This window comes from Bufo gargarizans, unplaced genomic scaffold (assembly GCF_014858855.1).
Source record: "Bufo gargarizans isolate SCDJY-AF-19 unplaced genomic scaffold, ASM1485885v1 original_scaffold_993_pilon, whole genome shotgun sequence".
Classification (NCBI taxonomy): Eukaryota; Metazoa; Chordata; class Amphibia; order Anura; family Bufonidae; genus Bufo; species Bufo gargarizans.
Genome location: NW_025334786.1, coordinates 182,907 through 195,027, shown reverse-complemented (window position 1 = coordinate 195,027; position 12,121 = coordinate 182,907). Strand labels below are relative to the sequence as shown.

Below are 12,121 nucleotides of genomic sequence, written 5' to 3'. Positions count from 1 at the left end.
CAGAGATGTGACCATGGATAAGTTTAGGGCTGATTCACACGACCATGCATGGTCCAGGAAACTGTCTGTGTGTCAGCCACATCTACCGTTCTGACTGGGGGTGCCCTGACCCAAACTGATTGCCTTATTGAGATTTATGATATAGTCAGCTCCTATCTGATCGCCGGTCTATTATAGTGTACACACATCCTCTGAGTACAGTAAAATAGACCCACAATCACATAGGAACTGACTGGATCATAAATCTCCATGATGCAGTCAGTTTGGATGAAGGGAGCTGTGGTCAGCCTGGGAGAAGCTGCCAGTGCAGTGGAGTGAACTGTAGTGCTTCCGTGTCTCCGTTCCACACCGCACCTTCCGGATTGCGGACCCTTTCAAGTGAATGGGTCCGCATCCGTAATGTGGTGAGCACACGGCTGGATCACGCATTTTGCAGACCCGCTGTGTGAAGGTAGGGTTGCCAGCTTTCCCAACAAAAAATACCGGCCAAGTTAAGCCACACTTTAAAGGGGGTGTAATTATGGGGGATGGCCTAGCACAGGGCGTTAAGTCGCTATCATACTGTGGCTCCCAATAATACTAATGCCCCGATTAGTGCACCCCATAGTTAATAATGCCCCAATTAGTGCACCCCATAGTTAATAATGCCCCAATTAGTGCACCCCAGAACTAATGCAGTAAGACTAACCCTGGGTTCACACCTGAGCGTTCGCGATGGAGCGCTCTGTAAGCGCGATTGTACTTGCGTTTACAATCGCGCATACAGAGACAAGCGAACGCCCATTGTCGCGCGTTCCCGAAAGTCTATGTACGGGAACGCGCGACAAAACGCCCCAAAGAAGCTCAAGAACTTTTTTGAGCGTCGGGCGTTTTACAGCGCGATCGTACGCGCTGTAAAACGCCCAGGTGAGAACCATTCCCATAGGGAAGCATTGGTTTCTCCTTGTTGAGCGTTTTACAGCGCGTAGGAACGCGCTGTAAAACGCTCAGGTGTGAACCCAGGGTAATGGTGGGGGTGGGAAGTAAAGGCTGCACTAATGACTGCTCCACAATGGAAGCGCTTATTAGTAGCAGTCCGCACAGGAAAATACCAGCAATTAACATTGCCAGTAGAAAAAAAATTACCGGCACCACATATATATATATATATACACATATACATAAACACAACGTAATTCACAAAGAAAGCGCCCAGGTAAACATTCAGGCGAAAGACAGGTCAATTAACGTCAGTATAGCGCGACCTTTTGTACATCAGGCCCCTGAAACCTCTCTATCTTTTATCAGCAAACCTAATAAACCCCAGAACGTGAGGCAATAGTGAAACTACCGCCGCTTCCAGCTCTATAGTTCTCTACATAAGTAGGTGTTTAGGGGGCGAGTGCAGTATGAGAGAGGAGGGCGCGCGTATTACTTGGAAGAAACAGATAGAGATCGGTCAGGCAGCTGCGGGCAGCTTTGGGGGCCTTTCTTGCCGGCTCGTCCTTGTGTTTCTCCTGAAGTTGTCAGTGGCTGAGCGCTGATCTCCAGAATGGGTTCTAGCAGAGCTCGGTATCTGATATTCTTCCAGTATTGTGGAACCAAGTATAGGTAGGTGTCTCAGGGCTAGCAGGGGGAGGTAAGTGCTGGTCTGCATTACACGTCATAGCAGGTTGTAGAGCTAAGCAGGTTTGTTCTGCCTTAAAGGGGGAGGGTAACCATTAAAGGGGTTATCTAACCCCCAAAATGCCCAGAGCCCTCATACTGGTTATACTTACACTGCCCCAGCACCCACATCGCTTCTGGTGCCTGCACGGATCAAAAAAGACAATAGCAGGACGGGCACAGGGACAAGCCTACCTAGCATCGCTGGTGACGAGCTGCAGCGGCGGCCGTGCGGGTGCCAGGGAGCGGGGTAAGTATGACCTGTATGAGGGACCTGAGCATGTGCAGACCGCAATGCCGGATCCGTTTTGCCTGAACACTCGGGGCCGGATGCGGCATTAATGCGTGTCAATAAGAAAAAATGCCGAATCTGGCATTCCGGCAAGTGTTCCGGAATTTTGTCCGGAGATAAAACTACAGCATGCTGCGGTATTATCTCCGTCCTGAACAGTCAAAGACTGAACTGAAGACATCCTGATGCATCCTGAACAGATTGCTCTCCATTCAGATTGCATGGGGATATGCCTTATCAGTTCTTTTCCGGTATTGAGCCCTTAGGACGGAACTCTATGCCGGAAAAGAAAAACGCTAGTGTGACAGTGCCCTTACTGAATGATGTGATAAAATGAAATTCATTCACATATCTCTTTTTCTGTTCTCTGCACTGACAATTGTCGGCATCTTTTGTAGGACCTATTAAAGTGAATGGGTCCACATCTGACCCACAGAAGGCAAACAAAAAATATGTTCATGTGCCCTTAGGGTAACTGCACACGATGCGGATTACGTGCGGTTTTTCCATGCAGAAAACCGCAGCGTCACACAGTACCCGCAAAGTGAAGGAGATTTTGTTCTGTGTGGAAATTGACTCGCCGTATACATTTTAAAATCTGCAGCATGTGAGCTGTTTGTGCGATGCCGCACCTTCTGTAGAGTGGTTTTGACTACAATGAGGTTCTTAATATAAATGGGAAATCCGCACCAAAAACAGTACAGGAACGCGCCAAAACCACGATAAATAGGATCTGTGTATGTTTTTTTGGTGCTGATTTCTTGCCGATTTTCTGCGACCAAAGCTGCACAGTGTACAGGTACACACGGGGCCTTCACATGTTGCGGAAAATTCTGCCAGAAATTCCGCAACATCAAGACTTCCACCATCCTATGGAAAACGCTGCGGATAATGTTGTGAATTTTTCCGCGACATTTTCTGCTGTAGAATCAGTTTGCCATTGAATTCAATGGAGAGATTCTCAGACAGGAAATCTGCACCATACTTCACATCCAAAAATCTGCAACAATCCTGCGGATTTTCGGGCAGAATTTTCTGCAGCATGTGAAGGCACCCATAGGGGGTTCTACCACACGTTCTGTGTTTTTTTTTTTTTTTTATTTTTTTTTTTTTTTAATGCAGTTTTTAAACCCAAATCAACAGTGGATCATAATAGAAGAGAACGTTTTAAAGACGTTTTAACGTCCACTCCTGGTTTTGGCTTAAAAAACTGCATAAAAAAAACCTGACCGTGTGGTCGTACCTTACTGTGACGCGTGCAGCGATACTTAATGACATCATTAAAGATTACCTGTTAGTTTCAGTTTCGTAGGACAATCGTTCACTTGTACAAAACCGTTTCAGGTTCCAGAGCTAAAAACAATCCTGGGTGTTGAATGTCGGCCACTTGTGCTGATGGAGTAAGGGCACTCCCCAACCAACCCTCTTTCCCCTGCTTATAACAACATTAACTCAGCAAGGATATATATCAGGAACCAGTTTATGTCCCTTTAGTCCTCAATTTGGACAACCATCAGAGGCTATGTACAGTATATTCCACAATGTTTTCAGAAAACATGCAGTTTCTGATATTGGATAACCCCTGTAATTTCAAGGGCCTCTCCTAATCACAATCTGTAAAACATGGACAAAACACGGATGCTATCTGTGTTGTGGCCATGATTTTTTAAGGACCCATAGACTATAATGTGCATGGGGGAGCCATGATCGCAGACAGTATAGGGCAGTGTTGGCGAACCTATGGCACGGGTGCCAGAGGCAGCACTCAGAGCCCTCTCTGTGGGCACCCACACCCTGGAAAAAGTCTATGGTGTACCAATATGCCGTAGACTTTTCCTGCCATTCATCAGTGCAGGGCACACTATGAACGGCACAGGCAGCACATGGAATGTAGGCAGGTTATTATAGCTAGATCATAAGATACATGGCAGATATACTATACTGGACTGTAGTATTCAGGGTAAATTGCGTGTTGGCACTTTGCGATAAATAAGTGTGATTCGGGCTTCAGTTTGGGCACTCGGTCTTAAAAAGGTTTACCATCGCTGGTATAGGGCATGCGTCCTTGGTGTCAGCATGGGCCCAAAGTCTGTGGAAAACCATTGATGTGTGAATAGACACATTAACGTCAATGGGTACGTGTACTGTCCGTGATTAACGGACATGTGAAAAAGGTCTTATCTGCAGTTTGGCATTTGATTTGTTTTTCCACTGGTATATCGGATGCAACCTGACAGGAGTGGCACTTTTTCTAGGAATAAGAAAAAAATTTTTTGGAGTTTTCCAGGAGTTGCATATGATGACCTATCCTGAGGATAGGTCCTCAATATCTGATTGGTGGGGGTCCTGATTGGTGGCACCCCTGCTGATCAGCTGTTTGAAGAGGCCACACCCTCTTCCTAGGCCAGTGATGTCATGTTCATCATTTACATGGCCTAGCCGCAGTTAAGTACCATTCAAGTGAATGGGCCTAGGCTGCAGTACCAAGCACAGCCTCTATACAATGAGCGGCGCTGTGCTCGGTAAGCTGTGAAGAGGCTGCAGCATGCATGTGAAAGCATCAAAGGATAGGTCATCAATATCTTACTCCTGGAAAAACCCCTTTAATTAGTATAGGTCCCTTTTTTAAAGGGGTTGTCCCATGACCATGCCTTTCCCCTATCCATGCATATCTGCCACAACTCCTTTCAAATGGGGAAACATGGACCCCTGTTCTAGTGGTCAGCGGGATCCCCAGTGTTCAGACCCTTGTCTTCTATCCTGTAGATTGGGGTACATTTGTGTCATGGGACAACCCCTTTTATTGCTTTTCATCCACCAGTTTATTGTATTTTGCTGCCTTGTACTTTTTTCTATGACTTGAGTTGTTTTTCCTTTTTTTAGCGGAGTCGTCAGGGTCCCAGAAACTCAAGCAGTTTTAGGAGTGGAAAATTATTTGGAGGTGAGTGACAGAACATCCTTCCTTATTTTCTCCCATTGGAAGTAACTATTTATTTATTTATTTATTTATTTATTTATTTCAATTTTTACTTCAATATTGAGCAGTGAAGAATAAAGAACAACACTTTTAGCTCAGCGAAGGACGACCGGCGCAGGTTCCTGCTATTAGGACGCCTTCACACGCCGCAGTTTTTGTTGCAGAAAATGTCTAACTGAATAATCGGTTCCATTCATGTGAATGAGGTTGTTTTGGGGGCAAGCACATGGATTTCTGCAGGCCCCATTCAACTGATTTTCGGTTGCATAAAATTTGTAGAACAAAATCTACTGCATGTGAAGGCACTCTTAGTGGCTTTTGGATTCTTTTGACCCCCCCCCAGAAAAAGGTAAAAGAGGGATCAATGGGGGCGTGGCCTGACCGGGTATGTGAGTGGACGTGCGGCGCAGAGCCCCTGGCTAAACCTCCTGTAAAATCCTGGGATTCCCGCTGTATTGGTGGGCAGCCTTACACCTACTTGAGAGAAAGTGTTCCTCCTGCGAATCGCCATCCATAAGCAGCTGAATGACGCGCCAGAAGACTAAGGAGAAGGAAGGGAAGGAGTGTGGTCTCGCCACGCCAGTGAAACATAATGGCGCTGCGCAAGCTGCAAAGCTATCGGATGTGGCTGCGCGGCTGGAGAAATTTGCCTGCTCGTCGGCTACTTCAGTAACGGCTCTGAACCCAGAGGAAGTCAATGCAGTAGAATCGCTGGGAGTGACGGCCCCTGCTCGGTACCAGCAGCAGAGTGCACTAATGGATAGAGGGGCCACTCCAGAGGGGGAACCCACCATTACAGATGTGTATACAGCAGTGGCACAGTGCAACATGGTGCTCGCCTTGCTAAACACGGGGGGCCTCAAAGAGGACATTTTACTCATAAGGCAAGATATGAGGCAAGTGACAGAGCGTGTTGGTGAAATGGAGGGTCAAATGCCCCCCGTGAAAAGGGATCTGCAATGTGTAATACATAATGTCACACTGCTTAGTTACAAATCAGATGATCTTGAAAACAGGCTAAGGTGCAATAACGTCTGAATAATCGGCGTGCCTGAGCATACGCAGGACACGGATGCTGTAACGTTTATGCTGATAAAATTTTTTGCTATTGAGTGGGCTCACCGCGTACCATTTCGCCCGCTACCACCAGGGGCGCCGCCAAGACCTCTTTTGATTTAAAGTTCTGTATTTTAGAAATCGAGATGCAATATTAAAAGGCGCAAGATGTGCGGATCTTACTATGAATGGAAATCGTATTTTTCTGTTTCCTGACGTTTCCTGGACATCAAGAAACGGCTGAGAGTCCTACAACTGCCATATATCCCGCCAGATTGAGAGTGGTGGCAAAAGAGAAGACACATCTATTCGACAATCCGGATACGGCGGGTCAATGGCTGGATACGCACAAAAAGGATTTCCGTGGCAACACCTGAAAACATTGTGGAATATACGTAGCCTCTGATGGTCGTCCAAATCATTGAGGACTAAAGGGACATAAACCGGTTCCTGATATATATCCTTGCTGAGTTAATGTTGTTATAAGCAGGGGAAAGAGGGTTGGTTGGGGAGTGCCCTTACATTTGCCGCAGTATGGTGGGTCAAAATAATAAAGAAAGCCAGGGCTCGAAGCCGAGTAGAACTATTGAGACAGATTCATTGCTAGTCTGTGTATACATTACTGTACCCCAGTTCCTCTATCGTAGAGAGAAATGTCTGATTTGTGTTGGGTTGGTTTTTGTGGGGGACGTCGACGACTTGAGACAGAACTCGTGGTTACTATCGGACCATATAATGGCTCCCTAGGGGTAAGTGGCAGCAGGCAAATGTTTGTATGGAGTTGGTTTAATGATGGGTACCCTTAAGATTATTGCTTGGAATGTAAGGGGAATGGGCCAGACTTCTAAGTGTCACGCTGTCCTCCATGCTCTACAAGCACACCAACCTGCAATCATTTGTCTATCTGGAACACATCTCACTCCTGATAAAACTCGCCTGATACATAAAGCATGGATGGCTCATTAATCACTCCACTTACTCCACTCATGTGCGTGGTGTCAGTATTCTAGTGCATAGGACCATTCCCTTTATTGCTAGAGACACATATATTAACAATGGGGGAAGATTTGGATGTGTTGAATGCTCCATGTTTCAATTTGGGTTGATCCTAGTGGCAATATATATTCCCCCACTGTTCGACAGTGAGATTCTGAAAAAAGTATTGGCATTCACAGCCAGGTTCCCTAATGATATATATATATATGGATAAGGCTCTTGATAAGTTCACTCCAGATAACTGTGCACTGGGCTATTCACCCACTTCATGGGCTAGATGATTTCGGAAGGTGATAACGACAATATTCATGCTAACTCTTCCTCACATAACTCATTGTCCAGAATTGATTTAGCGCTGGGGTCCCCGACCTTATTGGACATGATCCAAGAGGTTTCTTATGTCCCCCGTAGCATATCCTATCATTTCCCCACTTTGGTGCAGCTGAGATTAGGTCTTGAATTTTGCCCTAAATTTCCTATTTGGCGACTGAACCCATTCTGGCTCCAGTTAGTAGACACAGTCAATACTATTTCCAATGCACTGGTAGAATTTTTTTTTATACTAATATTGGGTCGGCCACTGCACAAACGGTTGGGACAAAATGAAGGTGTATGTAAGAGGAGTGTATATTAAGAGTATTAGTGTCCACAAGACATAAAATAGAGCTCTCTCTATGGAACTCTCCAACAGGGTATTGAGAACTGAATCTAAATATATACTAGTAGGAGGCCCAGGGACTGTTAAAGGAACATCTAATAGAGAGAGACATTTTTTTAGGACCCAGAAGTATTTTATAGAGGGTGAGAGTGCCGGTCATTTATTAGCCACTCTTATTAAAGTACAATATGGCCCCTCCTGTGTGACCGCTATTAGGGATATGCAAGGGGATTTAATTACCGGAGATAGAGCTATATTAGGAGTTTTCCACGCTCATTTCAAGGAAGCCTACCAATCAAGGTTGATGGTTAGCCCAACGGATAGAGAAAACTATTTAATGGGCATTTTAATACCCAATTTGTCCATGGAACATCGAGAGATGCTACATTCAGCTGGAAGAACTTGGCGCTAGGATCCTTCCCTAACGAGAAGGCGCCAGGGGAATTTTGCAAGAAGCACCAAGAGCTTTTACTCCCACACCTCCTTTAATGTTTTTAGGGACTCCTATCGGGCAGGTACTTTACCCAGCTCGATGAGAGAGGCGATTGTGGTAGTGCTTCCAAAACCAGGCAAGGATCCTACACAGGTGGATTCCTATCTACCTATCTCTCTGCTGACGCGGACATTAAAATACTGGCCAAGGTTTTAGCTAACAGGTTATTGAATGTTATTCATACTATTATTCATGAAGACCAATCTGGCTTTAGGCCAGGAAAGTCCACTTCCCTAAATCTCAGACGCCTGTTCCTGAATCTCCAGTTGGACAGGCGGAGGGGGAGAGATGCAGGGCTAGGAACTCGCTCGACGCGGCCAAAGCTTTTGATAGCGTTGAGTGGGATTACCTTTGGGAAGTTATGTCAAAAATGGGTTTCGGCCCATATAAAAAAGGGCTAGGATTAGGGTGAATGGGGGGGGGGGGGGATTTCCCCGTCGCTGGCACTGGAGAGGGGAACGAGGCAAGGATGCCCCTTGTCCCCTCTCTTGTTTGCTATTGCTATAGAACCATTAGCTTGTCTACTTAGAACCACTCCGGTACTACAGGGCTTTAGAAGAGGCGATATGGAGGAGCGGGTATCGCTTTACGCAGATGATATGCTGTTGGATGTGGGTCACTTGGCTTCATCCATAGACCCTATTATATCACTCATATCCGAATTTAGCAGACAGTCCGGACTGCTTATTAATTGGGATACGTCTGTGATACTTCCATTATCCCCGCTTCTGCAAAGTTTATGTGTCGATCAAACTAAACTGAGGGTAGTGTCCTCCTTTTAAATATTTAGGGGTTGAAACCTCCTTCAATCCCCACAGATACATAACCGATAATAATATAGTACCGTTGCTAGCTAAGTTCAAGCTCAAGACTGCCTCCTGGCATAAACTGCCCATATCCCTAGTTGGTAGGGGCAATCTGATTAAAATGGTGCTAATGTCGCAACTCTTATACAGACGTGGACAAAATTGTTGGTACCCTTTGGTCAATGAAAGAAAAAGTCACAATGGTCACAGAAATAACTTTAATCTGACAAAAGTAATAATAAATTAAAATTCTATAAATGTTAACCAATGAAAGTCAGACATTGTTTTTCAACCATGCTTCAACAGAATTATGTAAAAAAATAAACTCATGAAACAGGCATGGACAAAAATGATGGTACCCCTAGAAAACACAGAACATAATGTGACCAAAGGGACATGTTAATTCAAGGTGTGTCCACTAATTAGCATCACAGGTGTCTACAACCTTGTAATCAGCCATTGGGCCTATATATATGGCTCCAGGTAATCACTGTGTTGTTTGGTGATATGGTGTGTACCACACTCGACATGGACCAGAGGAAGCAAAGGAAAGAGCTGTCTCAAGAGATCAGAAAGAAAATTATAGACAAGCATGTTAAAGGTAAAGGCTATAAGACCATCTCCAAGCAACTAGATGTTCCTGTGAGTACAGTTGCACATATTATTCATAAGTTTAAGATCCATGGGACTGTAGCCAACCTCCCTGGACGTGGCCGCAGGAGGAAAATTGATGACAAATCTAAGAGACGGATAATCCGAATGGTAACAAAAGAGCCTAGAAAGACTTCTAAAGAGATTCAAGGTGAACTTCATGCTCAAGGAACATCAGTGTCAGATCGCACCATCCGTCGTTGTTTGAGCCAAAGTGGACTACATGGGAGACGACCAAGGAGGACACCATTGTTGAAAACGAATCATAAAAAAGCAAGACTGGAATATGCCAAACTACATGTTGACAAGCCACAAAGCTTCTGGGAGAATGTCCTGTGGACAGATGAGACAAAAATCGAAGTTTTTGCCAAGGCACATCAGCTGTATGTTCACAGACGAAAAAATGAAGCATATCAAGAAAAGAACACTGTCCCTACTGTGAAACATGGAGGAGGCTCTGTTATGTTCTGGGGCTGCTTTGCTGCGTCTGGCACAGGGTGTCTTGAATCTGTGCAGGGTACAATGAAATCTCAAGACTATCAAGGAATTCTAGAGAGAAATGTACTAGCCAGTGTCAGAAAGCTTGGTCTCAGTCGCAGGTCATGGGTCTTGCAACAGGACAATGACCCAAAACACACCGCTAAAAACACCCAAGAATGGCTAAGAGGAAAAAATTGGACTATTCTAAAGTGGCCTTCTATGAGCCCTGACCTCAATCCTATTGAGCATCTTTGGAAGGAGCTGAAACATGCAGTCTGGAAAAGGCACCCTTCAAACCGGACACAACTGGAGCAGTTTGCTCATGAGGAGTGGGCCAAAATACCTGCTGAGAGGTGCAGATGTCTCATTGACAGTTACAGGAAGCGTTTGATTGCAGTGATTGCCTCAAAAGGTTGCGCAACAAAATATTAAGTTAGGGGTACCATCATTTTTGTCCATGCCTGTTTCATGAGTTTATTTTTTTACATAATTCTGTTGAAGCATGGTTGAAAAACAATGTCTGACTTTCATTGGTTAACATTTATAGAATTTTAATTTATTATTACTTTTGTCAGATTAAAGTTATTTCTGTGACCATTGTGACTTTTTCTTTCATTGACCAAAGGGTACCAACAATTTTGTCCACGTCTGTATATGCTCCATAACTCACCAGTTTGGAGACCCATGCATTACTTCTACAAAATACAACAAATCTTTCGGTTTTTGCTGTGGAAAAACAAGAGGAGTAGAATCGGATATAAAGCTCTGCAAAGAGGCAAGGATGTGGGCGGTTTAGTACTGCCTAACCCCTTAATATACTTCCTATTAGCTCAGTTGCAACACTTTAAAGGGGTTGTCCAAGTTATATTTGATGACCTATCCTCAGGATAGGTCATCAATATCAGATCGGAGCGATCCGTACCATTGAAATGAATGGGATGGCTTGGGTGTAATTACACCTGCTCACCGCTGGAGATGTGATGGCGAGCAGGTAAACAATGAAGAGGAGGCAGCGCTGGCACGGCGCGCGCCTTCTCTTCAAACAGCTGATCGGCGGTGGTGCCGGGTGTCGGACCCCCGCCGATCTGATATTGATGAGATGACCTATCCTGAGGATAGGTCATCAATAAATATAACTTGGACAACCCCTTTAAGGGATGGAGTGTCTCTGGCGGTGTGGGGAAGGAAGGTAGACTTGTTGAATAGACATCGGGATGTTCTTTGCCAGTGGCGGTCCTGGAGGGGGATGTGGATCCAGGACTAAAATCTGCCCCGGTTTTGGGGCTTATCAGAAAGGTGTGGGCAAAGGCTAGAGAGGTTCTGGGTGTTTCAGGATTGTTAAATATCTCTCCCATTTGGAATAATCCTGACTTACCAGAAGTATCCCAATTGACAGTGTTCTCCCAATGGGAAAAGAAAGGAATTTGGAATATTGGTCAGTTATACTCCCAGGGACTCCTAAAACAGTCTCGGCAGCTGTGCTCCGAGTTTGGCCTCCTCTCCGCTCACGGACTGGATGCGCAATCCAAATTATCATCACTACAATACACAACTAATCAGACGCTTGAGGCGGTGGTGGCAATAGGATCAGTAAAGGGGGCGATCTCGAAAATCTGTCTATCATTACACGGGGAATTCTTGAAGTCATACCCGATTTAAGCTTAAAAGGATGTTGGGGTAATAACTGATACCCAATGGGAGGACACACTAGCGCTTACCCTGAACTTATCTCTGAGTGAATCGGATAGATTATCGCAGCTGTTCATGATACATAGGGTGTATCAGACTCCAATATTTCTCTTTAAAACCGGGTATAGAAGTGACTCCTGTTGTCCGAAATGCGGGGAGGCGGGGGCTGACCTATTTCACCTGCTATGGAATTGCAGTGCCTTGAAAGTATACTGCCATGACATAATACAATAAATAAAGTACTGTATATAGTGCTAATTTATCTCCTGATCCCAAAATATGCCTGCTTGGCATTTTCGAGTCAGATAACTTAGCTGTTATTACAGGAATAAATAGAATGTTATATAATGCTATACTGCTGTTTAAGACTGCATGTCGC

At 45.0% G+C, this 12,121-nt stretch overlaps 1 protein-coding gene across 2 annotated transcripts in view; it reads left to right on the top strand.

The window, feature by feature from the left end:
* Window positions 1-1,478: 1,478 nt before the first annotated feature.
* The window catches only part of PUSL1 (pseudouridine synthase like 1), an 88,072-nt gene continuing 77,429 nt past the window's right edge, over window positions 1,479-12,121 (top strand). Inside the window, exons 1-2 of one of the 2 annotated variants that reach the window (XM_044275245.1) lie at window positions 1,479-1,590; window positions 4,820-4,877. In XM_044275245.1, the coding sequence (XP_044131180.1) occupies window positions 1,532-1,590; window positions 4,820-4,877 (117 nt within the window). In that variant the 5' untranslated portion in view covers window positions 1,479-1,531. Of the gene's footprint in view, window positions 1,619-4,819; window positions 4,878-12,121 lie in introns of both variants that reach the window. The other variant, XM_044275246.1, reaches the window with a different exon arrangement.